The sequence below is a fragment of the Vespa mandarinia genome, chromosome 10 (assembly GCF_050613455.1).
Source record: "Vespa mandarinia isolate Hongniang chromosome 10, ASM5061345v1, whole genome shotgun sequence".
Taxonomy (NCBI): domain Eukaryota; kingdom Metazoa; phylum Arthropoda; class Insecta; order Hymenoptera; family Vespidae; genus Vespa; species Vespa mandarinia.
In genome coordinates this window covers 723,414-750,730 of record NC_140819.1, presented here as the reverse complement: position 1 = coordinate 750,730, position 27,317 = coordinate 723,414, and the positions used below count along the sequence as shown (strand labels likewise).

Sequence of the window (27,317 nt, the reverse complement as noted above, 5' to 3'; positions counted from 1 at the left end):
TTTCTAGGTGTATGTAATAAAAAATAAAATTGTATGTAGTAAAAGATTCGCATTGAAAATAGGTAATTTCAATGATCTTAGAATTTTCATAGTTTCAATTTACACCAGTAGCATAATTGCTTAAACACAAAGATATGAATAATAAATTATAAATATATTACAAATCATATATATGAAAATCATTACTATCGGTATAAATATGTAAATGCGCGTAATATCGCACAATGATACTGCATAAAGGAATAATAAAAACCCAATTATATGCTGGAAAAATATAATTTTTATTCATTTATCATTATCTGCCTCTTTGTTCTACTTCACAGTAACTCATGTTCCTTGCGCATTTTACGGAAGTATCACAAACAAAACCACGATTACATTGGAGAAATTTTCTGCTGCCAAAACGAAGGGCATTCAATAAGACTCCCTTTTTATCACCATAGAAATATAAGCTTATCTTCAAATTTTAATAGATATATTTGCCATATAGTTAAATATTCTTTTTGTTTCGAACTAAGAATAAAATACAAGATTAGGAAGCAGAATATCTCTCTTAAATTATAATTTTCCATAGATTTCTTATAATAACATTTCATTATTATTTTATTTAATTGATTGATTTGAATATTAAATCAAAAACTAGTGATTATTAATCTAATATTTAAGTAATAAACACGCACTTTACATGACATATTTATGCATATATTTATATTGCTGCTATAGCCATAATAAAAATAGCTGTAACGATATATTTGTAGCAAGTTTCCAGTTATTAGACTTTTTAAGTAAGATAAATTATATATTCTAGCGTTATGTTGTTGAAAAATCATATTATGACGTACAACTTTTTTCTCTTTGCCTTAAATATACATATAATTAAATACGTAAATTATGTTTTTTTTTAACTTTTTTATATTAATTGAAAGTAATAAAAATACTAAGCATACACTTAGAGCTCCTTTATTTTTACAATAATTTTCTTTTTAAAATGTCTTATAACAAAGTTATGAAACATATTCATAATCTCATAAAATTATTTCTACAATTCAAAAAAATGCAAGTTATTTATAAACTACTATAAAAGCACTTAGTACTGCAAAAACAATATGAATAAACATGTGTAAAACAGTTGTTCACAAATAAAATTTGGAATGCTTAAACAGATACCAATTAAATTCATCGTCACGTTTTATATTATATCGATGTAAACATTTAGATCTAGATATTAAAAATTATCACTATAATTTTAAATGACGATTGCACATATAATTGTAATCAGAAAATTATTTTTAATATACATATGTACAATTTGAATATTATTTCTTTATTTACAGTAATTATAATTTTATTAATAAAGTTCTTTAAATTTTTTAATTTTACTACAAGAAAATTATACAAAAAGAATATCCACATATGCACAAAGAGCATTTATTTTCTATATATACTTTTGCCTGCATTATTTTATAATTTAATTATCTCAAAATTTCAAACAAAAACCATTTAATGTATGATTTATCAATGTAATATTTTTTAGTAATTAATGGAAAATATTTAAGTACATTAATAATTATTTTATACAAACAAAGTAAATAAAAAAACACACAGTTAGCATTTACAACAGAAATATTAAGCAAAACAAAAATGAAATTACGAAAGCAATTTAAAAAAAGCCATATTTAATTGTGTATACACTATATCAAATAATAGAACAATGGTACTTCCAAAGATCATAAAATATACATTGTAGATAATACCAGTTCTTTTATGAGATTTACTCTTAGAAAAATATAACATATAGCTATATATTTTTTGTTTGGCACGTTAATTAGCTATACATTGATTATATGATATGAAAGATTAAACATTTATCAATACTATATAAAGAGAAACATACTACAATTTTTTTATATCTCAATTATAAAAAATATTGTGATGAAATTATAATAATTCTTATTATACTACAGAAAAGATCTTGTAATTACTGATATTTTAAAAAACACAAAAATGGAAATATTTTTCTATTTCGTGTATTCTATTTTTATATTTATCAAAAAAATATATATAATAAGGTACCCTTTGCTAAACATGAAGAACCATTAATGGTTCCATTATGCATGTTCAGACCATAAAGATGAGATATACAAAATGGTTATTACAAGATTTCATCAGATATATGCTTCAAATTTTTCTCTATTACTCTTTTCAACAGAACTCGAAATTATCATAAACATTATTAAATAACGTTTATATGAATTATGTAGAATAAATGTAAATATGCAATTAATGCCTACAATAATTATAATAATTAATATGTTTTTAATTGATAGCTGCAAATAATATACTTTTTCGCATTTTGTATTGTTTTTTAATAAAATATAAGCTGCTTATGCACTTTATGTAAAATAAGACTTATAATATATAATATATATATCTCTAATCCATCTATCTTTATATAAACACATTTATCTTTATACATAACTATCATCAGTATTTTTGCGTTTATACAGAGCATGCTGTTTTATATATTAATGAAACAATTATTAATTACATTTTGCATAAAAGCATTTTTTCAAATAGATTCTGATATATTTAAAAAATACTTATCTATCCATTTTTATATGAGCCATAATATAAAAGCTCATTAAAATGATGTACATGGATAATAATGAAAAAAATATATATATCTGATAAAACTTTAACCACACTCATTAATAATCTGTTGCTCCAGATTTTGTACCAATTGTTATTAGATATATTTTAATATATTGTAGCAATGTAAAGCATGAAAAATTAATTTAGTTTTCACAAGTACATATATAAAAACAATTTCTATATTTTTATAAATAATTTATAGCACTGTGATTTACGCACATGTGGACTTAGCAAAGCCATTGAATATCATTATTATCATTCTATCAAAGTATTTAAATAAAACTATTATCTGAGATCCACTGTAATAACAAATAATAATTTGAAAATTAAGCCTCAATCCAAGTCTGTATTCTGATATTTCAATTTATCTATCATAGATCAAATTTTACTTTGTGTGTAAAAAATATATTATGTTTATTTAAATGTAATATAAAATGAGATATGTGAATACGAACTTTGAATTACTCAGAAAATCAAAGTTTGCTAGGCCCATATTGCTTATTTAAATTTTTTTCCAGAATATTATTATAACAATAATTTGTATATTTACAGTTAATTTTTTTTCAATAACATATATATTTTCTATTTTTTACCAACCATTTTTCCTTCACAAATATAATTTCTATATTATAATTTAATGATTGATTTTTTAAGTATTGTCCAATAGTACATAAAAACTATTGACACTATTTGGACAGTATTTCCAAATGGATTTTACTGTAACTTGATTGTATAGATTTCTTAGTGCTTGGCACACACTTATTATAAATTTATTTGTAATCAGCATCACATTCTAGTACAAAAAAAACATTTGTTAAATGTAGTTAAATTTTAATAAGTTGTCTGATAATAGAAAGAATCTCTATAAAATTTATATCTTCAATTTCAATAAAATTTTATAACTTTTTAGAGAAGTTAAAAATAATAATTTTTATCTGAAGCTAAGTATAAGTTTAGTTTTAAGTTAATATGATATATTTACTGTTTTAAAAATATATAAACTTCTTTAAAATTCAGAAGAAGATCCACAGATATTTCTTTTAATATTAAGTAATAATATTAACAAAAGTAATTTTTTATCCTTTATGTAGGAAAATATGTCTTTAATAAATCTCTGTATGTTTTTCTTTTAAGAGATTGTCCTATATAATGACAAGTTGAAGAATATTTTATACTTTCTACATTTTGGCTTACAATATTTGAAATATAAATAAATGATTAGTAACTGTAGTGAACTAATAAAAAAAATTAATGAACATATTTATATAGTATTGCAAACTAAAGTTTTCTTATATAAAATATTCACTATACGTTTACCTTAAAAAATAAAATGGCATAAGTACTAGATTCTAACTATGTAAACTGTTTTGCTTCTAAAGCCATGATATATCTCTACAGATCAAGAGAGATGTAATGTGCTATTATAAACATATATCATGTTAAAATAATTTATCTTGTGTAATTACACTATGTCAAAAACTATGACTTATGCCCCTTTCATTAAATGCAAGGCAGTGATACCCCAGTTATAAGGTGGCTACAATGGACATGTCAAAATAAAGTGGGAATATTTAAGAAGTCTTTTTATGAATGCTATGTACGCACCTGATGTCATGAGTCCTATATGTAACTGTATTCGCTTAAAGAACTTAATCCAATTAATATTATATACAAAGATGAGGAACGATTTGGTCAGCCGGTTGATTAATAAGTCACTTGAAAAGCACCCATCTTGTTCAAAGCAATGCATATTTTTTGAATCAAGTAGGTTTCTCACTCCATTTCTTCTTAGTAAAAGAAGTTTATCATTCCATTTGACTTTCCTTAGTTATCTTTCCGAGCCTTCTTTTTATTTTTTTTCTGCAATTTTGCATCTGTTTAAACATATGTAATAAAGTGCATTAATAAAAGTTGCTTTAACACTCAAATAATTACATAAGATTTTATTACCTCCTGATTCATCCGATGCATAAGTATTTTTTTCCCGTGTTTGTTCCACTTTAAGATCAGAATTATCTGTCTTTTTTTGCACTGAATTTTCAACAGATTTAGTATTTATTTCTGCTGTAGAGACTATTGATACTTGTGTATTTTCTTCTTCAGAAATCTTTTTATTCTTTTTTGATTTGGTACTTTTCTTTTCTTCTTTTTCTGATTTTTCAGTCTGTATAATGAGTAAATATATAAATTATCTTATTTATAAAATATCTTTAATATTGTATTTACATATCTATATTATTTATTTATGACAAATCTATTGATTTTACTTATTTAACAGAAAAAATATATAACCAATATCATACCTTATTTTGTTCTTCTTCCTTTTCTGATTCTTTCTCCTTAATTATCTTGTCAGTGGAAATTGGAGTAAGAATTACTTCTTTTTTATCCTTTTCCTTCAATTCTTTATTTTCTGTTTCTTTAGCAACTTTATCTTTAACTTCACCTTTATCTAGTTCCTTCTGTTTTGCAGCTTCATTAATTATATCAGCCTTTTTCGTGGCTTTTTTTCCTTTCTTTGAAGGGCTTTCCTCTTCTTTTTTTTTATTTTTTTTATCTTTTCTAGAGTATGCTTGTTCCCAATCTCCTATATTTATATACACATATTAATTTATATACAAAGTATACCAAAAATATTTACAGATTGTTTAGTTTATAAATCTAAGAAATAATATCATAATATTTACCATCATCAAAGTCTACTGGTTTCTCTTGAACTAAATTTTTCAAATTCTTCTTGTTCTTTGTTTGTTCAACTTTATTTTCTTTTACATCTTTTGCATCAATTTGATTTTTTTCCTTCTTAAGAGAGATTTTATTATCTTCTTGTTTCTTTTCCTTTGACTTACTATCTATCTCATCTGCTTTTGATGTAGATTTCTTTGATGAAATTTCTGTTTTTGATACCACAGTTTTCTTAAGTGGACTTGCTTTCTCACTTGCTACTTGACCATTGCTAGCTTTCTGAAAGAGATAACAAAATCGTATATTTATATATTGTTAAATAAAAAAATTTTTTAATTGTATATCAGTGAAGATATTTATTAAATGTACCAGAAGAAAAAAATTTTAAATAATAAAGAGCAAATTTATAGTGAAACACAAATAAAACTAATCACATTTCGAAGTATATATTGTTACGTCATACACTCGATAGACATCGTACACGTATACAAACTGTTTCAACTAAACCAGCTGATTATTATACATGTGTGCGCACGCGTCTACTCGCCGCCAACCAGCGAACCAACCATATGGCGACTTAAAATCGTCGAAACAACACACGAGACGTAAATCAAAAAGAAAAATAATAGTATCTTAAATAATAGAAATAATTTGAATTTTCTACCGACCTTATCTTTGGTTTTACCGCGCTTTTTGTTGCTAAGTTTCCGGTCCACGTCGGAAAGTTGAGCGAATGGTGGTTGCTCGGCCTTCTTGAAACCAAAAGCAAAGACGAGGATGGCACAAATTAGAACAATTCCAATTGGTATTGCGTACTGCGAATGTTGAAGCAAAAGGGTGACGTCCATCGTGTTTTCAGGATTATTAACGAGTACACGAAAGCAATGAAAGGAAGAAAAGATATGGGACGGCGATGAATCGGGGTATACTATAGGCTCCGTGTACGGTTTGAGACGGATGGTGGTCGGTGAACCGGACAATGGACGCGCGCGCATACATGTACGATATTTTATAAATGTGATCAGGCAAAGAAACGTAACTTCAGCGTACTCTACTGGCTGATTGTACAATTATTCGATGCCATTGTGCCAGGCGGGCACAAACCTACGCTGACGCGGCTCTGACGTACCACTACGTCAGTCATGCAAAAAATTTTATTTTATTTGCCTCAAGTTTTCGAAACATACTCTCATAATTGTTTTTATCTGAGCAACTCTTATATATTAATTAATACTTTTATTTAATTTATTAACGTGTCAATGATATTTACTGATTTCTTTGTTATATATATAATAAATCTTCAATTTGATTGTTTCTCCGTAGAATTTTAAAAATCGCGTAACAGAAAAGTTTATTGATCTCACAAAAATTTTTAACCCAAAATGATATTGGTTTATAATTTTTTTCTAGAGTAAAATTATTATTTACAATTTTCAAGATAAAAAAAAAGGATATAAAGAATAATATACAAGGGCAGATAATTATAAATACAAAAAGGAACATCCTGTGAGATATATGTATGATATATATTAGCTATTTGATACTTTAGCATACTGTACAACCATAGGCTTCTCTTTTAAAATATAACCATTAGTTTCTTGTACAGCCAACTGTGCTTGAGCCGTATTTTGTAATGTGACAAATGCTTGACCTTTCATCCTACCTTCTTGCATGAGACGAACATTATATCTATGATTATAGATTTTTATGATTAAAATATATATCTGGTATATAATTATATTAAATCAAACATATATTGTACAACTTACTCATGTTCAGTATTTGGTAATCCTGGTATTACATATTTCTTGTAAATATAGTGCAAATCATTTGCTTCAACTTGTTTTGCAAGATTTTTTATATACAATCGATTTGTTGGTTTTCCAGCATGATAATTTTTGAAAACAGGAAGAAGTCTTTGATCTATGCGATATATAGAATAGAAATAGTTCATTTATTCAAAGTTTCTATTATTGTATAAGTGACAGATAAGATTAGAAATATATTCTTACCATTAATTGATATTCTGTTTGATGCTAATTCTTCTTTTGTAATAAAATCAGAAGGTTTTTCAAGTGGTTGTTCAGAAGATTTTTCAAGAGATTCTTCACAAAAATGTTTTATATTTTGTTTTGCATGTTCAATATTCTTGGTAGGAAACATTAATCCAAATCCACTTTGTGTTTCTAGAATATTATCACGCTTATGTTCAGATAAAACATCCACTCCTTCTAATAATTTGTCAACGGTTTTCAATTCAATTTTTAAACTTTTAGATTCACCAAGCTGTACAGACTCAAACATGTCTTCTGGTCTGATTGTTTTTTGAATAGAAGTAAGTGCTGTTGGCTGTTTTGCAGGATTAATAAATTTAGGAATTTTTAATCGTTTTTTAGATTGTAGACATTTCCTTTTTATAGGTACATTTTGTAAGGATTTAACATTAGTATCTTCATCAGATTCTATTTCAGATTCTTCTTCATCAGTTTCTTTTTCTTTCTTATTATTTTGTGAAAAACCTAATGCATTAAGAAATAGAAAACTAAATTAAGAGTTAAATATCTCAAATTTAAAATTACTTACCTTTCCCTTTTACTGATTCAAATATATCTTCGCCTAAAATATCTTTATATAATTCAATATCATAAATTTCTTTTAATATGGGAAATTCTGCTTCTAGTTCTTCAAATGGTGGAGGTAAATTCATTCTATTCATTAAATGTAACACCTTAAATGTATCATGAAATGATAATAATAAAAATATTAACAATAAAATGTTGATAATACACAAAATAAAGATTTTAAATGAATTACGATACCTGAGTATAAAAAGCTGGTTCTTTCAATAATTGTATAATTATTCTTAACAAAGTGTTTTTTGTTGGTGGTGCATATTTATATTTTATATTTGGTGGAGGTGGCTGTGTAAAAATTTGATTCATTGATCCTCCATACAACCGTTTTAAAAAAGCTTGAAAATGAGATTTATTAACTGTTTCTTTATGTATTTCATCCTTCATAATATCTCCATAATGAATTTCATTTTCAGAAAATTGTATTGGCATAGATTTTTTAGCAAATTCTACTGATAAGTACTGTCCTCTGACTTTTATTTGATGTAAACGTAAAAGTGCTTCATTTGCTGCACTATGTGATGGAAACTTTACAAAAGTTATAGTATATTTACTAGAAGGCCGTAACGTACGTGTTTTTATAGCACCATATTTTTGAAATAATTCATTTCGTCGCTGATCAGAAAGATAAGATGGTAAATGAAGTACTTTGAGAGTATCAAATATCTAAAAATACGAATGAAAAATTCATCTATAGTATATTTATTACATTTTTTACGATAGGTTAGATACAAGAGATATGGTTAGATTTAATTATATATTATCATAATTATTTCTAAAGAACTGAAATCACTAACATGATTTGTTTCAGATGACATTATGACTTCAAAAATATGAAGAATACATCTCTAATGTTCATAAAAGTTGTATACTCTGCAAAGTTATCTACGCCGCATACATAGACCAAATATGTATTAATTTATGTGCCTAGCTTCACAGCATAGATTAATGTGAATATAGCAGCATTAATACGTAAGAATATAGCGGCATCAATGAACGATTTAATAAGCGGCAATTTTGAATTGTTCAATAAGAGATTATAAAAATTAAGCTATGAATATAAGATTTTTAATTTACAACGAATGACAAAAATATCATATAAAATCTTTACATTAAATTTGAAATAAACAATTGAAAACAATTAAAAATAATTTTATTAATTGATATGATTCAAAATCAGTCAACAAACACTTTCTATGCTTGAGCGCCATCTTTTATCTCTGACAAACATTGGGAAATATGGATTTCAAGAAGACTCACGAATGTGAATCAGTGTATTACTCCGCCGCGATGTCATGGTAACAGTTTACACGGAACTACTTTCGGAAGTTCACTTGTCAATTTGATCTGAGTAATTCACCGGCTAACACAAAAATAATCTCATTTTCGTTTATCAATCTTCACGATTTTATAAACTATCGAAACATTTTCTTTAAAGTCCATTTTAACGATTAAAACTTGGTGAGGTTCATAAAATCGTTGATATTCATCTTTATTTGCTGGTAGCAATTTATCGATTCGTTTTGTACGGGACTTTCTCCAAAGGTGAATTAATCTGTTGCTTGCCGCGGTAGAAATTTTTGGATTTCTATATGTAAGTACAGTATGTCAATTCGGTTTTTTGTTAAAAAAATGATTCCTTGAAAAATAGCTTTAATCAGTTTTACATGAAATATTCGAATTATATTTGACTTGCGTTATTTTTCGTTATATCTAGAATCTGTCGCAGAACCGTAATGCAGCCATCAGTAATCAATAATTGAAATGCCGATTTTATATATCGTATAGTTAGTATTTAGTAAACCTATGTGATTTATGCATTCAATTTAAAATAGGATATAATGACATAATTAATTTAATCATTTAATTACAGATTTTCTTTTAATAGTATTTTCAAGAAATATTTTTACCAGTGTTTATAAATGCTCCTTCATAAATTATTTAGTAAATATATAAAATTATAGAATGTGGAAAACTAAGGCATATCATTCTGAGAAAAGAGACTGTGTATGGCTTGAAATAAATATTGGAATATTCCTTTGTTTCTAATGCTAGTGACAGTACAAAACATGCACTAGTTTTTATATAGGATTTCTGCCCAAAGCAATATTGTTGAAATTATTGTTAGGTCGTAAGAAAATAAATATTATTCTAGATCTAGAACCGATAAATTATCAAATGCACAGATTCAATCAACCGAAAGGACTTTTCATTTAAAATCTTCTATAAAGAACAGAATTTTCTTATTTTTGGTCCAGTCTCTTAGAATGAAGATATTCTTACAGTTATTAAGAGTAGTCAGTGCTGAAAGAGCAGTGTAGAGTTGTAGAGTTCTAACAAAATTGGGAGAACATAATTATATTGTGTTGCACTAGAATAAATATAAAGTATTATTATAACCATGATATCCCATCATAATCTTTTATTTATCATTCTGATCTCTTATCTCATCTATAGGATTTATATTTATAATATATTTAAAATGGTTAAAAAAAATTTTAATGTTAATGAGACTTTATTCTTATTTCATTTTGTATTCATATATAATGTAGGTATAACAGAGATAGAGATCAAGGCAGAAGTCGCAGAGGAGGTGGTGGTAGAGGAAGTAATAGAGGAAGTAGTGATAATGGTCGAGGAAATGTTAATAGTCGATTTAATGGACGAGGAAGAGGAAGTAGTGTTAGTACTGGACGGGGTGGACTAAAGGGAAAACAACCTGGAGGAAGTTTAAGGAAAGTAAATTGGGATGCTCGCTCTTTAGAACCATTACGAAAGGATTTTTATATTGAACATCCTGCTGTTAGAAACAGGTATGTTCTATTATACGACTAGATTATTCCTTTGATAAATTTCTCATATTAAAATATGCATGATAATAGATCAAAGGAAGAAGTTGCACAATTTCGTGAAAATGCTGAAATAACTGTAAAAGGAGTTAATGTTCCTAATCCTATTCAGTATTTTGAAGAAGGTAATTTTCCACCTTATGTAATGGAAGGAATCCGTAGACAAGGTTATTCACAACCTACAGCAATTCAAGCACAAGGATGGCCAATAGCGCTTAGTGGTAGAGATCTTGTTGCAATTGCACAAACTGGTTCTGGAAAAACACTTGGAGTAAGCTAAATAAAGAGTCTTAATTCATTACAGATGTGAAATATTAAAGTATGCTTAAATTACCTACGAACACTCAGAAAGAAATGTCATGTTATTATGGAAACTATATATACGTGTTATTTTATTCATAGTATATTTTACCTGCAATTGTGCATATTATACATCAGCCACGGTTAAGTAAAGGTGATGGTCCAATTGCATTGATATTGGCTCCAACGAGAGAACTTGCACAACAAATTCAAGAAGTTGCTAATTGTTTCGGTGAATCGGCAGCTGTAAGAAACACATGTATTTTTGGTGGTGCACCTAAAGGACCACAAGCTCATGACTTAGAAAGAGGTGTTGAGATATGCATTGCTACCCCAGGTAGACTTATTGACTTTTTGGAGAGAGAAACTACAAATTTACGCAGGTAAACACCGAATGAATTTCTGTTTTTCAAATTATTTTTTAAAAGAAACAAATGCATCATTTCCTCTGACGATATTTTAACAGATGCACTTATTTAGTGCTTGATGAAGCTGATAGAATGTTAGACATGGGATTTGAACCTCAAATTCGTAAAATTATTGAACAAATACGACCTGACAGGCAGGTATTGATGTGGTCTGCAACATGGCCAAAAGAAGTTCGAGCTTTAGCTGAAGATTTTCTAACTGATTATACCCACCTTAATATTGGATCATTGACTTTATCAGCCAATCATAACATTGTACAAATTGTAGATGTTTGTCAAGAATTTGAGAAAGATATTAAATTATATAGGCTACTTCAAGAAATTGGAACTGAAAAAGAAAATAAAACTATAATATTCGTAGAAACAAAGCGAAAAGTTGATGATATTACAAGAAATATTAGAAGAGATGGATGGCAAGCTTTAAGCATTCATGGTGATAAAAATCAACAGGAAAGAGATCATGTGTTGCAGGAATTTCGTAGTGGACGAGCACCGATCTTAGTTGCAACAGACGTAGCTGCAAGAGGTTTAGGTGTGTACAGTTTAATTTATCATCCATTTGTAGGTATAGTAAAGTAGCATACATCTGGGAATAGGCAACACTTATTGGATTAGCCAGTGATGCGTTATTGCAGTAAGGCCGGCCGACAGCTGTGAGTGTAGCAATGTGTGATGCATTGGAACCATTATGATTATTGTTCTAAGCTACATTTTGGAGCCTTATATATTTAAAAATTATATATTTTTTAATTAGATCGTTCATTAAATTAAGTACAAAAAATAAAGATACAAAAAATATCAACATTATTTTTTACTACATTGTACTATATTAATAAAAGTAAAGAATGAATTTCTTTTAAATGTGGGGCTCTGAAATGCACACAAGCTACCACTAAGTCTGTCTGCTTTTCTTTTTCAGAGGCACAGAGTTCCCTAACACAATGTGGTGTACTGCCAGTATTGGGCAGACACAGTGATTATCTAAATTTCTTTTTTACTTTTATTATGTTAGAATATACTTATTAACTCTTGTGCTAAAAATATTATAATTTACCATGATTAGTACTTCACGGTATAGTTTACATGTTACATAATAACAATATCTTATGACAGTATTATATATTCTACAACATAATAGTATCTTATATTATATAAATCAATATGAAAATTACATTTTCTTATAAAGGAATTGTAATTAATCTTTTTTTGAAGAAACAGACATAATATATTCTATCTTTGATTATTATAATTTTCATAACTTATTCTCAAGTACATTTTCGAAACTTTGTACTTGGTGCCTCTTATTTAAAATGTAAAAGTTATAAATTCAATGCACTCAGGCTTAAACCGTAAAATGCTGCCTCTATCCCAAAACCAGACACCACCGCTGTGTCTGTCTAATCTCTAGGCCAACGATATATTTCCATAATGAAACAACAAAAATTGGTCTACTTAAAAAGCAAGCAGCACTACGCTTGCTGATTTTACGTCGGAAATACCTGACAAAAGGTGGGTGATTCTCAAACTTCTTTTATTGACTGATTATTTAAAAGCTTTTGCATATTACTTTATGAAAATGTAGTTTATTTCTAACATAATACTAATTATTACATATAAATATTATTAAATATTTAATAAGTAAAATTATATAATAATTTAATGTCTGAATTAATTTTAATTAAAAAGATATATTATAAGATGATCAGTTCAAATAAAGAAGTCTTACAAAATCACTACTACTGACATGTGATAAAATGTCTTAAAAATTAATTGTACAATTAAGAACAGGTAAAGTAATAAATGTAATCATTGTGTATTTTTTTACTTTGATAACTTATTATTTTATTATACTTTCTTAATAATAACAAACGAGAACAGAAATAATACTTATATTGTAATTATAACTATACATATGAAGATATCTATTTATTCATTATAAATATCATCAGCTTTATTACTTTTAATTAATCCTGCTTCACAGATGTGGATGATGTCAAATATGTAATAAATTTTGACTACCCATCATCATCAGAAGATTATATACATAGAATTGGTCGTACTGGTCGTAGACGACAAACAGGAACAGCTTATGCATTTTTCACCAGTCATAATATGAAACATGCAGGAGACCTAATAGAAGTGCTACGAGAAGCTGGACAAAATATTAATCCAAGATTGAGTGAAATGGCAGAAATGGCCAAATCAGGAAATTTTGGAAACAGAAGTGTGTTTTTATATATATGTCTTGTTGTATTATTTATTTCAAAGTTAATTACATACAAATACTGATTTAGAATAACATTAGTATATGTATATTCAAATTTTAGGTGCTAAACGTTTCTGTAGTTCATCCGGAAGTTTAGACAGAAGTGGTGGAAGACGTGGAAATATTGATTGTAGAGGAGGACGTGGTAGTGGTACTCTCAGAGGACGAGGAAGTATTCGTTCTAACAATTCTTACCAATCTGGATCAAGTGGTTACTCAGGATCAGATTATACTAGTTATAGTAACTTAAAACAAAATAATTCAATTAGTCCAAATACTGGTTATGGGTATACTACACAGAGAAGTTATAGTCAAAATATGTCTCAAGTTTACGGAGGTAATGATAATTATGGGAATAATTATCAATATAGAGGTGCTGCGTATTAATTCCAATTTAAACTTATTAATGATAGCATGCTATTAAAAGTGTAAAGTATATTTCTATAGCACATGTGGTTCGATTTATGTAAAAAACAATGTACTTTGCTGCAAGATAAAATAGATCCCATGAAAGCAAAGTATTGATAAATGTGATATGTGTAAAACATTTATCTAGAATTAATAGTATGTTTCTAAGTCAAATATTTTATTATATTGTGTGACTTTTTAATTACTAATAATACCGTATATCAAAAATATAAAAAAAAAAAACAGGGAAAAAGATATAATTGGTATTATAAGACGGATTACCGAATATGTTATAAGTTAAAAAACTTAAGTGAGTTTACATTTTGTGAAGGAAATGGTGTAAGTACTATTTCAGTAGGTATATTAGAAATAACCTACTTTTAAATCCTTTACGAAAATGTAAATGCCTAATGTTTATTCTGTTAATAGTTTATTTTTAAGTATAGTATGATAAATTTAGAAAAATTCTAGATGAAAAAATATTGTATACTGAAAGATTATTATTTTGTTGCTATTGAAATTGAAGTTTAGTTGTTTAAGTTTATAAAATGTATAAATTAATTCATTTATGACAAAGACTTGCTTATAAAAAGATCATTTTGTTAGCTATGCTGACAGATAATTATGGATATTATATGTAACATGGATATTATACACATATATTTATGCGATAAATAATAAAAATTAATAGACAATTTAATATTTTTAACTTCTAAATATAAAAGACACATTTTTGTTATTATTGAAAAGTCATATCATGATAACATAACTTTATTCAAAATTTGTTGTTTAATACAATACAATGTGTTAATATCATTGTAACTGTGATAATATAGTTTTAGTTTTTTTCTTAATAAATTATTGAGTATTTATTTACACGTTTTTTATTTATAATAATTATGAAGATAAAATTAATAGAATTTATTTTCATTTTGTATTAAATATGATTAATTTTATTTTTTATATTTGATTACAGAAAAATTAATGTTTTTATTCCATCATTTAAAAGTTAATTTTTATATTAATTATTTTTGTTGTATGTTGCGTAATTGTAAACAAATTGTAATATAAATTATTTATTGTTATAATAAGTATATAGAAAATTTAATTTATTTTACTCCAGAATATAAAAAGAATCATTTATATAAAAACTTAAATTTGAAAAATAGCGAAAATACATTTTTTGCGCGGAAAGTTAAAATAACAAATCATATTATTTGACAGTTACATATTCCTTCCTGTACTACCGTTGGTGACTTCCGGTATATTATATTTGTATATTATTCAATCATATTTAAAAATTTGAATAAAATATATTTATGAACGAATAAAATAAAAATTCATGGATTATAATAAATATAAAAATCATTTAAAATATATATTTATTTTTACTTTGCATAATGTGTTAAATAAAATAGGGACTATTTCTTGTCCGTATCTACGTCACCATGATGATCATTCGTGAGTTCCCTTGGAATCGGACGTCAAGTAGTGTTCTTTTAGCGAGTACATTGATTTTTTCAAGAAATTTTTGGAATATTTATTTAAAAACCAATAAAATTCTTCATGACGATGTAAGTTACATTATATTATAAAATGAATTCTTGAAAATTCTTTAAAAATGTAAAAATTTCCATTGACATTAACTAACCATTCTACGTTTTGACTATTCTCCATGTTGACTGTACGTCATAGTTGATTTATTCTCTTTATAAATTATAACGCCATTATTATATTAATTTATTTTGATAGAAATGCTTTTATAAATTTTATATCAAATATATTATTACAAAAATAAAAGATTTACACATATATATGTTTAGTTAAGTAATTTATAATATGTAACAACATCTTTTGTTGTCTTATTGTCGTTAAACAGATCGAAGAGCTTTTAAATATGAACGTTACTTGGTTCTAACAAACAATGACTATTCATATTATTTACATTTTAATTTATATATGTGCATATATATTTCTTATAATGTATTTATTCCAAAACACAAAAATATTTTCATTTGTATAACATAAAAATAATATTAAAATTGTTATGCTTAAGTGTATTTATTAATTTTCCATACATTTATCATTGTTATTGTATAAATCAATATTTCATTATAACTCTATTATTTGTTAATTTTTTGTATGATTAGTGTTCTATTTAATACTTTATACACATTAAATACTTAATTAGCATTATTCTCCTTTACTCATAATGGTGTTTTTTTTTAATTCATATTTTGGTTTCATTATTTAATTTTATGATGATATTATAGGGCATACCGTGATCGTGAACGTGGTGATAGGAGAGGTGGAGGTGGTTCTCGAGGAGGCCGTTTTGGTGGACGAGATGGAGGCAGTGGTGGAAGATTTGGAAGTAGTGCAAACAGAGATAACAATTTTGGGAGTAATAATTTTAAAAATCGTCAGCCTGGAGAACGATTACGAAAACCTAGATGGGATATGAGCACTTTGCAACCATTTAGAAAAGACTTTTATCAACCACATCCTAATGTTACAACAAGAAGTCTTCATACAGTTGAAGCTTACCGTTCAGATAAAGAGATCACAGTAAAAGGCTCTAATGTCCCTGGGCCCAATATTTATTTTGAAGAGGGTGGTTTTCCAGATTATGTTTTAAGTGAAATTCGAAGACAAGGTTTTGGAGAACCAACAGCTATACAAGCACAAGGTTGGCCTATTGCTTTGTCTGGACGTGATATGGTCGGCATAGCGCAAACAGGATCTGGAAAAACATTAGCTTATATTTTACCAGCTATAGTGCATATTAATCATCAACCTAGATTAAGTAGAAATGATGGTCCTATAGCTCTTATTTTGGCACCTACAAGAGAACTTGCGCAACAAATACAACAAGTAGCATCAGACTTTGGAGTTTCTTCACAGGTTAGAAATACTTGCATTTTTGGTGGAGCTCCTAAAGGTCCACAGGCACGAGATCTGGAAAGGGGAGTAGAAATTTGTATAGCAACTCCTGGTCGTCTAATAGATTTTTTGGAACGTGGTACAACAAATCTTCGTAGATGTACATATTTGGTACTTGATGAAGCAGATAGAATGCTTGATATGGGTTTTGAACCTCAAATTAGAAAAATTGTAGAACAAATACGTCCAGATAGGCAAACACTTATGTGGTCAGCAACATGGCCAAAGGAAGTTCGTAACTTGGCAGAAGAGTTTTTAACTGACTATATACAAATCAATATTGGCTCTTTACAATTAGCAGCTAATCATAATATCCTTCAAATAGTGGATGTATGCGAAGAATATGAAAAGGAAAGTAAATTAATGAAACTTTTGGAAGAGATTTCTAATGAACCAGAAAATAAAACTATTATTTTTGTTGAAACAAAAAGAAAAGTTGATGATATTACACGAGCTATTAATAGATATGGATGGCAAGCAATTGGCATCCATGGAGATAAAAGTCAACAAGAAAGAGATTATGTATTAAATCGTAAGATATATTGATAACACACATTTTTAAATAAAATTAAGTTATATTTAAATTTATCATTAGTACATATCATTTTATTATCTTTTACTGAGAAATGATTTTTTTCAGAATTCCGGAATAGCAGATCAGCAATACTAGTTGCTACGGACGTTGCAGCAAGAGGTTTAGGTAAGATTCTGTTTTAGCAAGTGTGGGTATGATGTAAGGGTCAGGCTGCGATGGTTGTTTCACGGTTGTGAGAGTCTTAATATTGTGATGTGGCAACGGATAACGGCATGTGCCAGACTGATTGACATTAGTCCCTAAGCAGCGTGGATGAAGATAACTTTAAGATTGTTTAGGAATATCATGGAGCAGGGTATTTAATGATTTAGAATTTATATTTATTTTGCCATTTTTATATTTAATTTTTTTCACCCATTTAGAAGATTCAGTAATTTAAAAATCTCTATAAGTACAAATAAATGTTACTACCAATATGATCCATTTAGAAATAAGTCTGAAGGAGGAATAATTTTTAACTTGTTTCTTCATTAGTTTCATCATTAGTTTAGGTGGATTTTGACATACATTTTCAATTTTGATAAAATCTTACATTCTAAATCAAAGTGACTTGAGTGAAATTTATGACATCGTATAAAATAATCTCAGAACACGTACATACAAGCAATATATATAGAACTTTAAAAGTTTATCAAAGTGAAAAGTATGCCAAGATATTTCAGGCAAGGTCGAAAATGAGCAGGTAAGAAGATAGAAACGTTTGTTTTTCGATTTTGCTCTGATTGAGACAAGTCTTGTCAGTCTGGTATTAACGTGCTGTTCTATGTGTTTTCAGAGGCACATGCGACGGAGTTTTATCAATGATAAGAACTCTGGAGAGTTTGCTTTGGAATATATAATTGAACGGGGCGTGACTGCTGGTCTTCGCCCCCTCGCAACAAGCTAAACTAACGCTGTGCCTCAGCCGTGCCACTTGAAAAAACACACTCTCACTCTGTACCTGCGATGGTCCAAAGTATGGAAGTAATAACGTTAGGGAATCTGTAATATATATAGGGCAATTAAACCGGATAGATATAGATTAGAGTAATAGGATATAGTATCCATTTACGTTTTAATATTTGCAGAATTAATGCATTCATATCAATTCTAAAATCATAATTTACAAATTTTCTTTTCTATGAGGTATATTTCGATTGTATCGCAAGACTGCTTAAAATACTTACGAGTTTGAAGCAGTGTTAGGTTTTATTATTAAACAGGTTGGAGAGATGATTCGTTATATCGAAGAAAGTCGTCGGTAAATCGATAAATTACGATCTTCCGTGCAGTTGGTAATAGTTTTATAAAACTTCAGCGAATAACAAAAAGAAATCCTTGATGCTAAGCACGCAATGGAGTATACATGGGGTTGAGTGGAATGCGCATATGGTGCTCATCCAATGTTCAAAACCTTACTGAAGCAATGCACAAGGACCAAATTTTCAAAGACCAGCACAGATCCATACTTTGGTGCGGGAGAGAAGGGTGTGAAGTTACTAAGAATAAATGTAGAGCTCGCTCACTCATTAAGCGAGAATTCTATGAGAACCATCTGAGCTCTGATTCCTCTACATTTCCAAAAATGTATTTACATTTCCAGCTTTAGGCTCAAACAGGTAAATAATATGTACACTTGCTCTTTGTGGTCAACTTATTTATGTTACTAACGTACCTTGCAAATGGAATTTATTATCTATTGATATTTATTCTTTCGTGTCTGATTTTAAAGCAATTAATATTGTGTTTGGTATTATTCGTAATCATTAAGTTTGCCTATTGCAATTTTTATTGAAAATTTTTCTACTCTGATTATGACGAGCTTAAATTTTAATTCTATTTGTAAGGAAACTTATTGCAGCTTTAATTAGTTCGCTTTGTAAGTTAATTACCCACCACAAAGAATCAAGTATTTTTTACTTTCCCTAATAATTATGAGAACTGTTGTATAGATGTGGAAGATGTCAAATTTGTGATAAACTTGGATTATCCGTCCAACTCGGAAGACTATGTTCATCGTATTGGACGTACCGGACGATCGCAACGAACAGGAACTGCATATGCTTTCTTTACACCTGGAAATGCACACAAAGCTAGTGATCTTATTCAAGTGCTAGAAGAAGCAAAGCAAGTTGTAAATCCTAAACTTTATGAACTTTCAAGAAATCCAAGCATTTATAAACGTAATTATAAAGTTATTTTATATATATCATTATGATTCATATAATTTCATTAAATCAATTTTATATTTCTGTTTAGGAGGTCGATACAGTGGTCGTAATGGCGGAAGTGGTAGTCGTGGATCCAGTAGTCGTGGAGGTGGTTCACGAGGATCACGTGGTGGTCGTGATGGAAGTGACAGGAATGGGAGATTTGATCGTAGCGGTGGTAGTGGTAGCGGCAGTGGCAGTGCTGGAAACGATCGTGGAAATAAATGGGGTGGAAGTAGTAGTAGTAAGTACTTTAAAATATAATTGCTACACATGTTCACTTTAATATGCTAATTAAGAAAATTAGATTTGATCAAGATAATTTAAAGTTTGTGTTTCTTACAAATAATATTACATTTTGTTTTTCAGTATATAATTTTATAAGACAAGAATATATCGTGTAGATTCCAAATTTATTTATTTATTAGTTAAATATTCGTTTTTTGTCCAGGTGGTATGGGAGGAGGTTATGGCAATAAATCATTTCCTCAGAATAACTTTGGAGGAGCTTCCAGTGGTGGTGGCTCTAATTATAGTCAAAATGGTGGTACATATGGAGGAAGTGGTGGTGGGAGCAGTTACAGACAACAGAATGGTTATTAACATCGACATAGTTTATTCCAGAATAAAATTTTATTTATGTAATATAATAAGCAAAAAGAACAAAAAGAGAACTACTCTGTCTAATATAGCAGATAATATTTTCCATACGCGCTTCTCATTGTGATGGGACACAAATATAGTATATAGTATGTACAGACACAGTCATATTTTGTTTTGAAAACCCGTACACAATGTGCAGTATTTTATGGAAATTGAAAATACTAATCTTAAATTACATGCAATGTAGTCTTAGAAAATTGTTTACATATTGGTAATTTTTATATTAAGTAATACTAATTATAATAGTTATATAAAATACTTCTAATTTTTTATTTAAGTATTGCATAAATGTAAAAGTAAAATGATAGTATGTTTACTAAAATCGTTAACGACAATGGTATAATGTGAAAGTAACTAAATGGTCGTGTGGCAATAAGTTATAAAGCGATAATTTCTAAAATTATCAGCCTTTATTGGTAAGGAACACGTACGTTATCTTACCATTTTCTGTTATTATCTTCCTTATGATTTAATGATAAGAATTTATCATTAAATAATAAGTACAGTCACCGTTTGATAGATCTGTGAAATAAAATTTTCTGATCATTCATTGGTTGGGCCGTTTATCAAACATCATGCGATTAGGTCAGAGTTTACTTCATTATATGGATAATACTCTTACGTTTTATCGCATTGATATAAATCGGTGAAGATGTTATAACTGGTACTTTTATTTTAACTTTCTACGTACCAACAATGTTTTTGTAATTTACAGGATACTTCATAGACATATTTTATGATGTTGTTCGATTATTATAAATTAATATAATCTATGATTATATTATAATAGACTATAATAAATTTAATATAAAAATATTTTTTAAGTATTTTTTTTGGCGTTGTTTAATATCCCATCCACTGAGAAATTATTTCCTATAATTTTTTATTATAATTTTTTTAACGATTTTTATAAATATAATTCGGTACATAAAAAGTCTATAAGTAACTGTTATACAGTTTCTAAGCATTAAATAAGCGTTAAACTAGGAATTTATCAATTAGATATAAGTGGAAATAAGATAGGTATTTTTTTTGTCGATTAATTTGATATACTGAGAACATAACTGTACAAAAGATTATTTCATTCGACTTTATCAAGTAACCTTGAAAATTACTTCCATTTAGAGAGAAGCATTTATTAAGAACATCAATATATATAATATTTATTCCACAATATATGCGTAACTTTTAAGTTACATTTTTGTAAAAAGCTTTTATCTATTTTTAAAATCTAAATCTATCAAATTGATGAAAATTACATTAATTTTACATATTTAATCAATATTCTACTTTATTGTAACAAAAGAAGAAAAAAGGAAATATAAATTTTATGCCCGATGATTAAATGTTCATCATCTATTCTTCATTGTACAACTACGTACGAAGATTTTAAATAATGCTATTTTTTAAAATCATTGATTTTGGTCATTGGATAACAAAACAATCAATATTATTTGACGAGTATTGCAACAACTCGTTTAATAAGCGTAAGTATTCAAAATTACAAATTCATGATTGTTATTTTCTTGGAATAATTGCTAAAAAAAATTACTGAAAAAAAATGAGAATATTCTTTCCTTCATTTAAAACAATGATTCTAGTATCACCATTATGTCTTATACTCATGAGTAAGTTAAATTATGACGCGATGGCGTCATTCTGCGTGCTATGAACGAGCGAAGGGTGGAAAGGTGGGGAGGGACGAGCGGTATTCGATTAATAAAAAGATATGCAATGCCGGTGTCGCGAGTAGTACGCTTCTAGAATTAGTTGACGTATGTATTTTATTCGATCTTATTTGTAATATTCTAATCAAGTGATTGGAGAAAAATAAAGATAAAAAAAGGAACGTCTACTGGTGTACACGTGTTTGTACTTTTTCTTTTGGTGAATATGACAGAATCTCGAAAAGAAGTTCGTGTTTGGTGCGACGGGTGGTGAGTTTATGAATGAAATGTATTGTGCGGTATCATTTACCTTTCGATTTTCACGTGTTTAGCGCGCGAACTTGACAGGTGACATGAGAAAAAAAGGATAAGCTGATACTGTGAAAATATACGTTTCACTTGTGCCTTATAAAACTTACATTGTTCGTTTCTTCTTATTGCTCGTGTCAAAAAAGGATCAATTTTCGTGCATATCATTATTCGATACGTGCTCTATAAAATATGTCGAAAGATAAGAGACGCAGTGTCTCTGTGATTGTAAGAAAGACTAGCGATCAATACTATAGCTTGATTAATTAATCATTCGAACAAAATGTATGTATATGTGTTGGAGTAATATTCACAGTCCTTGTAAATGTAAAAGTTCAAATAATTCCGTTTATTCCGGTGCTATGTTCTTACCGTCGGATTTTCGTATATTTCACTTTGATCTTTTACTTTTTTGAATCCTATGATGATTCAAATATATCATTTTATATTGTAGTTATGATATGGTGCATTTTGGACATGCAAATTCATTAAGGCAGGCTAAAGCATTAGGAAATTATTTGGTGGTTGGTGTTCATACAGATGCAGAAATTACAAAGCATAAGGGTCCTCCAGTTTTTACAGAACAAGAGAGGTACTTTTTCTATTTATTAAATTATTTAAATAATATAAAGTATTATCAATAAATATATATATTATAATACTATTGTGATTCTATATATAATATAAACAGGATTTAAACAATATTTCTTCCTGTTTTGTTTCAGATACAAAATGGTTCGTGGTATAAAATGGGTAGATGAAGTAGTTGAAGGTGCTCCTTATGTTACTACATTGGAAACATTAGATAAATACAATTGTGATTTCTGTGTACATGGTGATGATATAACAATGACTGCAGATGGAATAGATACTTATCATTTAGTTAAAGCAGCTGGTCGTTACAGGTATAACAAAATGAACTGAAGAGAAATATTTTACATAAATACAGAAAATTATTTATTTTACTAAATAATATAATTATTACAGAGAAGTTCAAAGAACAGCAGGAGTTTCAACTACAGATCTTGTAGGGCGTATGCTTTTAATGACACGTCAACATTTCAAACAAGGAGATAGTGAATATACCGTTGATAGAGAACCTAGCAAAAGTATGGGTCAAGATCGCACAGCGCGAAGCCCATGGACCGGTTGTTCTCAGTTTCTTCCCACTACTCAAAAAATTATACAATTTAGCGATGGCAAAAGTCCTCAGCCGGATGATAAAATTGTTTATGTTGCTGGAGCATTTGATTTATTCCATGTTGGACATTTAGATTTCTTAGAAGTTGCAAAGAAAGAGGGTGACTATCTTATTGTTGGCCTCCATACAGATCCAGCTGTTAATCGTTACAAATGTGGTAATCATCCAATCATGAATCTTCATGAACGTGTTCTTAGTGTACTAGCATGTAAGGTGAGCTATTTACATAGAATAAAAATTATGTTTTCATAAGATCATTCAGATCGGAAATGTATTAATTTAATCACTTGAAAAAAGATAAAATTAAGCACAATTTTCCAGAAATATTTTCTATATAAATTTATATTTATCTTCTTGAACAGTTAGAAAAATATCATTACTAAGATTCGTTAAAAAAATGTGAAATTTTCTTTTTAAATCATATAAATCTTTTTATACATAAAAATGAAGGAATTGAATTTTTTACATATATAGTATGTGAATGAAGTTGTAATTGGTGCTCCATATGAGGTTACTAAAGATCTTATGGAACACTTTAATGTTTCTATCGTGTGTCATGGACAGACATCAATAATGCCATGTGAAGATGGCTCGGATCCATATGTAGAACCAAAAAGACAAAATAAATTTAAGTTACTGGATAGTGGCAATGATATGACAACAGAAAAAATAGTTGAAAGAATAATTCTACATAGGTATGTTATTCTTTTTATTATAACTTATATATGTTAGATATGTATTTAAGAATATTCTAGCAAACATTATTCAATATCAGTTCTATATTATATAACAGACATTTAAAAAATGTGAATTTTATATAATGATAAGGTTTCGATTTTAATTTCTAGTTATATTGAACTATAAGAAAAAAAAATATAGCAATTATAAATAATTGGTAAGCTAAGAAGAAATTGCAAATAATGGTAGTTAATTGTCATATGACTTGTCTATACTTTTCATGTCATAACTTTTGCCTCGTTTAATACTTTTTTGCAAGATATATTCGTGTGCATAATATGAAGCATATACTTTTAAAACAAACAAATACTATATACATTTTAAAATTATTTATCAATGTTTTATAATTTTAAATATACATACTCCAATCTCATTCATATATTCATGCTTATTTATCAATGTTTTATAATTTTAAATATACATACTCCAATCTCATTCATATATTCATGCTTTTTATATTGGGATATGCAATTTCATGCAAGCATATATATAGACTTGTTCATTTACAGCACATTTCTTTGTGTAGAATAATATTATGTAAAGTTCATTAATCTGATAAAGTTTCTTAAAATATTAAACATAATATTTAAATATAATACAAATAATAATACGTACAAATTTAAAACAAAATATTGATCTGAATAATATGTACACATTTATTTAAATAACACAAATATACACACACACACATACAATTAGCATTTTTATAATATACGTAATTTGTTTGTAAAATTGTATACACTAATTTCTTATGTCAAAGAATTTTAACAGATTATTGAATTTGGTTTACTACTATTACTTGCATATCCCAACACTTAAAGGAAATTGTATACGCGTTGATTAAGTGTTTAATTACAGGTTGGAATTTGAGGATAGAAACTTAAAGAAGGAAAAAAAAGAGCTTGCAGCTTACGAAGCCTTTGTGAAATCTAAAACAAATGGAAGGACTACATAATAAATTTTTGCATAATTACTATGTGTGATAATCAATTTTATAGAATTAATTTGTAAATATATACAGCCTCGGATTATATTAATTTATTCAATTTAAAATAGATAGAAAATAGAAGTGTAATTTTCTGATTTTGAAAGACTATATATGAAGAAATTAAATTTTCTTTGGAACGTATCGAAAATTTGTCAAAATAGAGTGACGATATGTTATTAATTTTCTGTTAATTATAAAGTATCTATTCATTATACATAATTTAATGAAAAGAACATATAACATTTAATATCGTATACAGTTGCTATATATAAGCACAGTGTCTTACTAGTAAATTAAATGTTTTATTAATTTATATAAATTATGATTTTACTGAGATGAGTAATTTTATTATTGATTGCACAGTAACTTTATTAAAAATACGTAGTAAAATACATGCAAATTCACTTGTGACTACTAAATTACTAGATTATATTTTATGAATACACATTTGCTGGAAAATGAATGCATATTTGCTGGAAAACATAACTATGCTGTTAAATGAGATTGTCTCTAATTTTTTTTCTTTATTTAATACACATTGAAATAAAAGTTTATATTAACATTATATTTAAAAAATGAATTTTATATATATATATATTGTTCATAATGTAATTTGTTTAAATTATTCTTGTAGTCCAGTTGTTTTACTTTTGTGTGAAACAACTATTCTAATTTAAAACATTTTTTATTTTTACTTTTTTTGTAGTTTAATTAAAAACAATTAATTTAAATAAAATTAGACTATAATATTATCAAGTTAAGCTTTATGGGCCTATACAAAGACGTAACAATGATATTGAGCCAAAGGTTGTAAAATAAGTGTGGCAATTATTAATATTACGAATCATAATGAAGTTATAGGATCGCTAAATGTGTCTTTATACATCGATAAACCAAATAGGAAAAATAGCATCTTTAGGGTGGGTGCAATACGCTTATAATTTTTCTGAGATACATATACATATAATAGCATATGCACATTCTCAATTTACATTTTTACATAATTTTATTTAATATTTATAATTATATTTATATTTTTCATTATATATATACACAATATAGCTTAAGTTGATATTAATCAACGGTTTAACTGTTAATTTAAAATTGAAATTTTTATTGTAAAGAAAATATGCTTATCTCGTAAAATATGTAAAAAAAGAAAGATAGTATATATCACAGACTTCCTGTGATAATTATATTTATTATGAAAACAACAAAACGTTTAATACTTTATTTTAAAGCAGCGAATAATAACTTTCAATTAGAATTGTTGCACGACATGTGTGCCTTCGAACATTGTTTTTTTTCATAAAATATGGATATCAAATACTATGTGTAATGATACATTATTGTATTGATTTCCTACTTAATATAAAGTTTTAAGTCTATATTAATAAATGTTGGTTCAATATATTATGCTTCATGGGTCTGTTCGAAAAATTGTGCAAACCAAAAATATAGAAGACCGAAAATACATGTCTCGTCGTTGCAAAGATCGTCTAGATCCAATTAGCACAAAATAGTGCATGAAACAATTGTTGAACTGGAACGATCATTTACTGATAGAGAAATGCAAATCTATCAGAAATATAGAAAAATAAAAAGAAAAGAAATTAAGTTTCACAATTGTTCGTTACTACGAGATATTATACGAGGTCGAATCGTAATTCATAAAATTGTAACGATATCGTCATATTGTATAACATAATTTTATGGGAGAAACGTCGTTACCATTAAATGAAATGTAATGCAAGGATATTTGATTAACCTTGTTTTATTTTATAATAAATATAATGCGACTAT

At 27.5% G+C, this 27,317-nt stretch overlaps 5 protein-coding genes across 11 annotated transcripts; 3 read left to right on the top strand and 2 right to left on the bottom strand.

Annotated features, from left to right (window-relative positions):
- Positions 1 to 1,687: 1,687 nt before the first annotated feature.
- On the bottom strand, positions 1,688 to 6,371 carry LOC118444797 (uncharacterized). 2 transcript variants are annotated; one of them, XR_014982633.1, is made up of 6 exons: positions 6,006 to 6,371; positions 5,340 to 5,616; positions 4,956 to 5,239; positions 4,603 to 4,816; positions 4,258 to 4,526; positions 1,688 to 3,445 (listed from the first exon to the last, which is right to left on the bottom strand). XR_014982633.1 is itself a non-coding variant. In XM_085659594.1 (5 exons), the coding sequence occupies exons 1-5, from the start codon at positions 6,330 to 6,332 to the stop codon at positions 4,477 to 4,479; spliced, it is 1,152 nt and encodes a 383-aa protein (XP_085515720.1). In that variant the 5' UTR covers positions 6,333 to 6,371; the 3' UTR covers positions 3,476 to 4,476. The 2 variants fall into 2 exon arrangements, 1 of the variants encoding a protein (XP_085515720.1); XM_085659594.1 differs by lacking the exon at positions 1,688 to 3,445 and having other exon boundaries at positions 3,476 to 4,526.
- A 304-nt stretch (positions 6,372 to 6,675) lies between these two features.
- On the bottom strand, positions 6,676 to 8,904 carry LOC118444794 (RNA-binding region-containing protein 3). The gene is made up of 6 exons (XM_035873427.2): positions 8,768 to 8,904; positions 8,157 to 8,636; positions 7,921 to 8,065; positions 7,350 to 7,856; positions 7,107 to 7,260; positions 6,676 to 7,026 (listed from the first exon to the last, which is right to left on the bottom strand). The coding sequence occupies exons 1-6, from the start codon at positions 8,786 to 8,788 to the stop codon at positions 6,867 to 6,869; spliced, it is 1,467 nt and encodes a 488-aa protein (XP_035729320.1). The 5' UTR covers positions 8,789 to 8,904; the 3' UTR covers positions 6,676 to 6,866.
- Positions 8,905 to 9,219: 315 nt separating this feature from the next.
- Positions 9,220 to 14,896, top strand: LOC118444775 (putative ATP-dependent RNA helicase DDX5). 3 transcript variants are annotated; one of them, XM_085659568.1, is made up of 7 exons: positions 9,220 to 9,268; positions 10,523 to 10,783; positions 10,853 to 11,090; positions 11,222 to 11,502; positions 11,586 to 12,079; positions 13,529 to 13,771; positions 13,853 to 13,974. In XM_085659568.1, the coding sequence occupies exons 1-7, from the start codon at positions 9,261 to 9,263 to the stop codon at positions 13,879 to 13,881; spliced, it is 1,554 nt and encodes a 517-aa protein (XP_085515694.1). In that variant the 5' UTR covers positions 9,220 to 9,260; the 3' UTR covers positions 13,882 to 13,974. The 3 variants fall into 3 exon arrangements, with proteins under 3 accessions (XP_085515694.1, XP_085515693.1, XP_035729269.1); XM_085659567.1 differs by having other exon boundaries at positions 9,223 to 9,268; positions 13,875 to 14,896; XM_035873376.2 differs by lacking the exon at positions 9,220 to 9,268 and adding an exon at positions 9,275 to 9,564 and having other exon boundaries at positions 13,875 to 14,895.
- Positions 14,897 to 15,645: 749 nt separating this feature from the next.
- LOC118444722 (uncharacterized) lies at positions 15,646 to 21,360 on the top strand. 2 transcript variants are annotated; one of them, XM_035873272.2, is made up of 6 exons: positions 15,646 to 15,795; positions 16,495 to 17,696; positions 17,805 to 17,864; positions 19,691 to 19,921; positions 19,998 to 20,192; positions 20,400 to 21,360. In XM_035873272.2, the coding sequence occupies exons 1-6, from the start codon at positions 15,788 to 15,790 to the stop codon at positions 20,549 to 20,551; spliced, it is 1,848 nt and encodes a 615-aa protein (XP_035729165.2). In that variant the 5' UTR covers positions 15,646 to 15,787; the 3' UTR covers positions 20,552 to 21,360. The 2 variants fall into 2 exon arrangements, with proteins under 2 accessions (XP_035729165.2, XP_035729166.1); XM_035873273.2 differs by lacking the exons at positions 19,998 to 20,192; positions 20,400 to 21,360 and adding an exon at positions 19,088 to 19,357 and having other exon boundaries at positions 19,691 to 19,831.
- A 972-nt stretch (positions 21,361 to 22,332) lies between these two features.
- On the top strand, positions 22,333 to 27,316 carry Pect (phosphoethanolamine cytidylyltransferase). 3 transcript variants are annotated; one of them, XM_035873261.2, is made up of 6 exons: positions 22,333 to 22,872; positions 23,042 to 23,179; positions 23,313 to 23,492; positions 23,575 to 24,001; positions 24,263 to 24,483; positions 25,385 to 27,316. In XM_035873261.2, exons 2-6 carry the CDS (start codon positions 23,049 to 23,051, stop codon positions 25,479 to 25,481), a joined length of 1,056 nt encoding a protein of 351 aa, XP_035729154.1. In that variant the 5' UTR covers positions 22,333 to 22,872; positions 23,042 to 23,048; the 3' UTR covers positions 25,482 to 27,316. The 3 variants fall into 3 exon arrangements, with proteins under 3 accessions (XP_035729154.1, XP_035729153.1, XP_035729155.1); XM_035873260.2 differs by having other exon boundaries at positions 22,334 to 22,548; XM_035873262.2 differs by having other exon boundaries at positions 22,334 to 22,548; positions 25,372 to 27,316.
- The last annotated feature ends 1 nt before the right edge of the window (position 27,317 follows it).

What these genes read in the sequence shown, in the direction of transcription:
- LOC118444722 (XM_035873272.2), top strand. An exon ending in AAGAGATTATGTATTAAATC is followed by an intron (nt 17,697 to 17,804) that starts GTAAGATATATT and finishes GATTTTTTTCAG; the next exon opens with AATTCCGGAATAGCAGATCA. An exon ending in AAATCCAAGCATTTATAAAC is followed by an intron (nt 19,922 to 19,997) that starts GTAATTATAAAG and finishes ATTTCTGTTTAG; the next exon opens with GAGGTCGATACAGTGGTCGT.
- LOC118444797 (XM_085659594.1), bottom strand. Translation starts at nt 6,332, where the DNA reads ATGCGCGCGCGTCCATTGTCCGGTTCACCGACCACCATCCGTCTCAAA. An exon ending in GCGGTAAAACCAAAGATAAG is followed by an intron (nt 5,617 to 6,005) that starts GTCGGTAGAAAA and finishes TATCTCTTTCAG; the next exon opens with AAAGCTAGCAATGGTCAAGT. An exon ending in AGGAAGAAGAACAAAATAAG is followed by an intron (nt 4,817 to 4,955) that starts GTATGATATTGG and finishes CTCATTATACAG; the next exon opens with ACTGAAAAATCAGAAAAAGA.
- Pect (XM_035873260.2), top strand. Translation starts at nt 22,505, where the DNA reads ATGACAGAATCTCGAAAAGAAGTTCGTGTTTGGTGCGACGGGTG. An exon ending in CGTGTTTGGTGCGACGGGTG is followed by an intron (nt 22,549 to 23,041) that starts GTGAGTTTATGA and finishes TTTATATTGTAG; the next exon opens with TTATGATATGGTGCATTTTG. An exon ending in AAAGCAGCTGGTCGTTACAG is followed by an intron (nt 23,493 to 23,574) that starts GTATAACAAAAT and finishes TAATTATTACAG; the next exon opens with AGAAGTTCAAAGAACAGCAG.
- LOC118444775 (XM_085659567.1), top strand. An exon ending in GTTCTGGAAAAACACTTGGA is followed by an intron (nt 11,091 to 11,221) that starts GTAAGCTAAATA and finishes TTTTATTCATAG; the next exon opens with TATATTTTACCTGCAATTGT. An exon ending in CGTAGCTGCAAGAGGTTTAG is followed by an intron (nt 12,080 to 13,528) that starts GTGTGTACAGTT and finishes CCTGCTTCACAG; the next exon opens with ATGTGGATGATGTCAAATAT.
- LOC118444794 (XM_035873427.2), bottom strand. Translation starts at nt 8,788, where the DNA reads ATGTCATCTGAAACAAATCAT. An exon ending in TGTCATCTGAAACAAATCAT is followed by an intron (nt 8,637 to 8,767) that starts GTTAGTGATTTC and finishes TCGTATTTTTAG; the next exon opens with ATATTTGATACTCTCAAAGT. An exon ending in TTACCAAATACTGAACATGA is followed by an intron (nt 7,027 to 7,106) that starts GTAAGTTGTACA and finishes CTATAATCATAG; the next exon opens with ATATAATGTTCGTCTCATGC.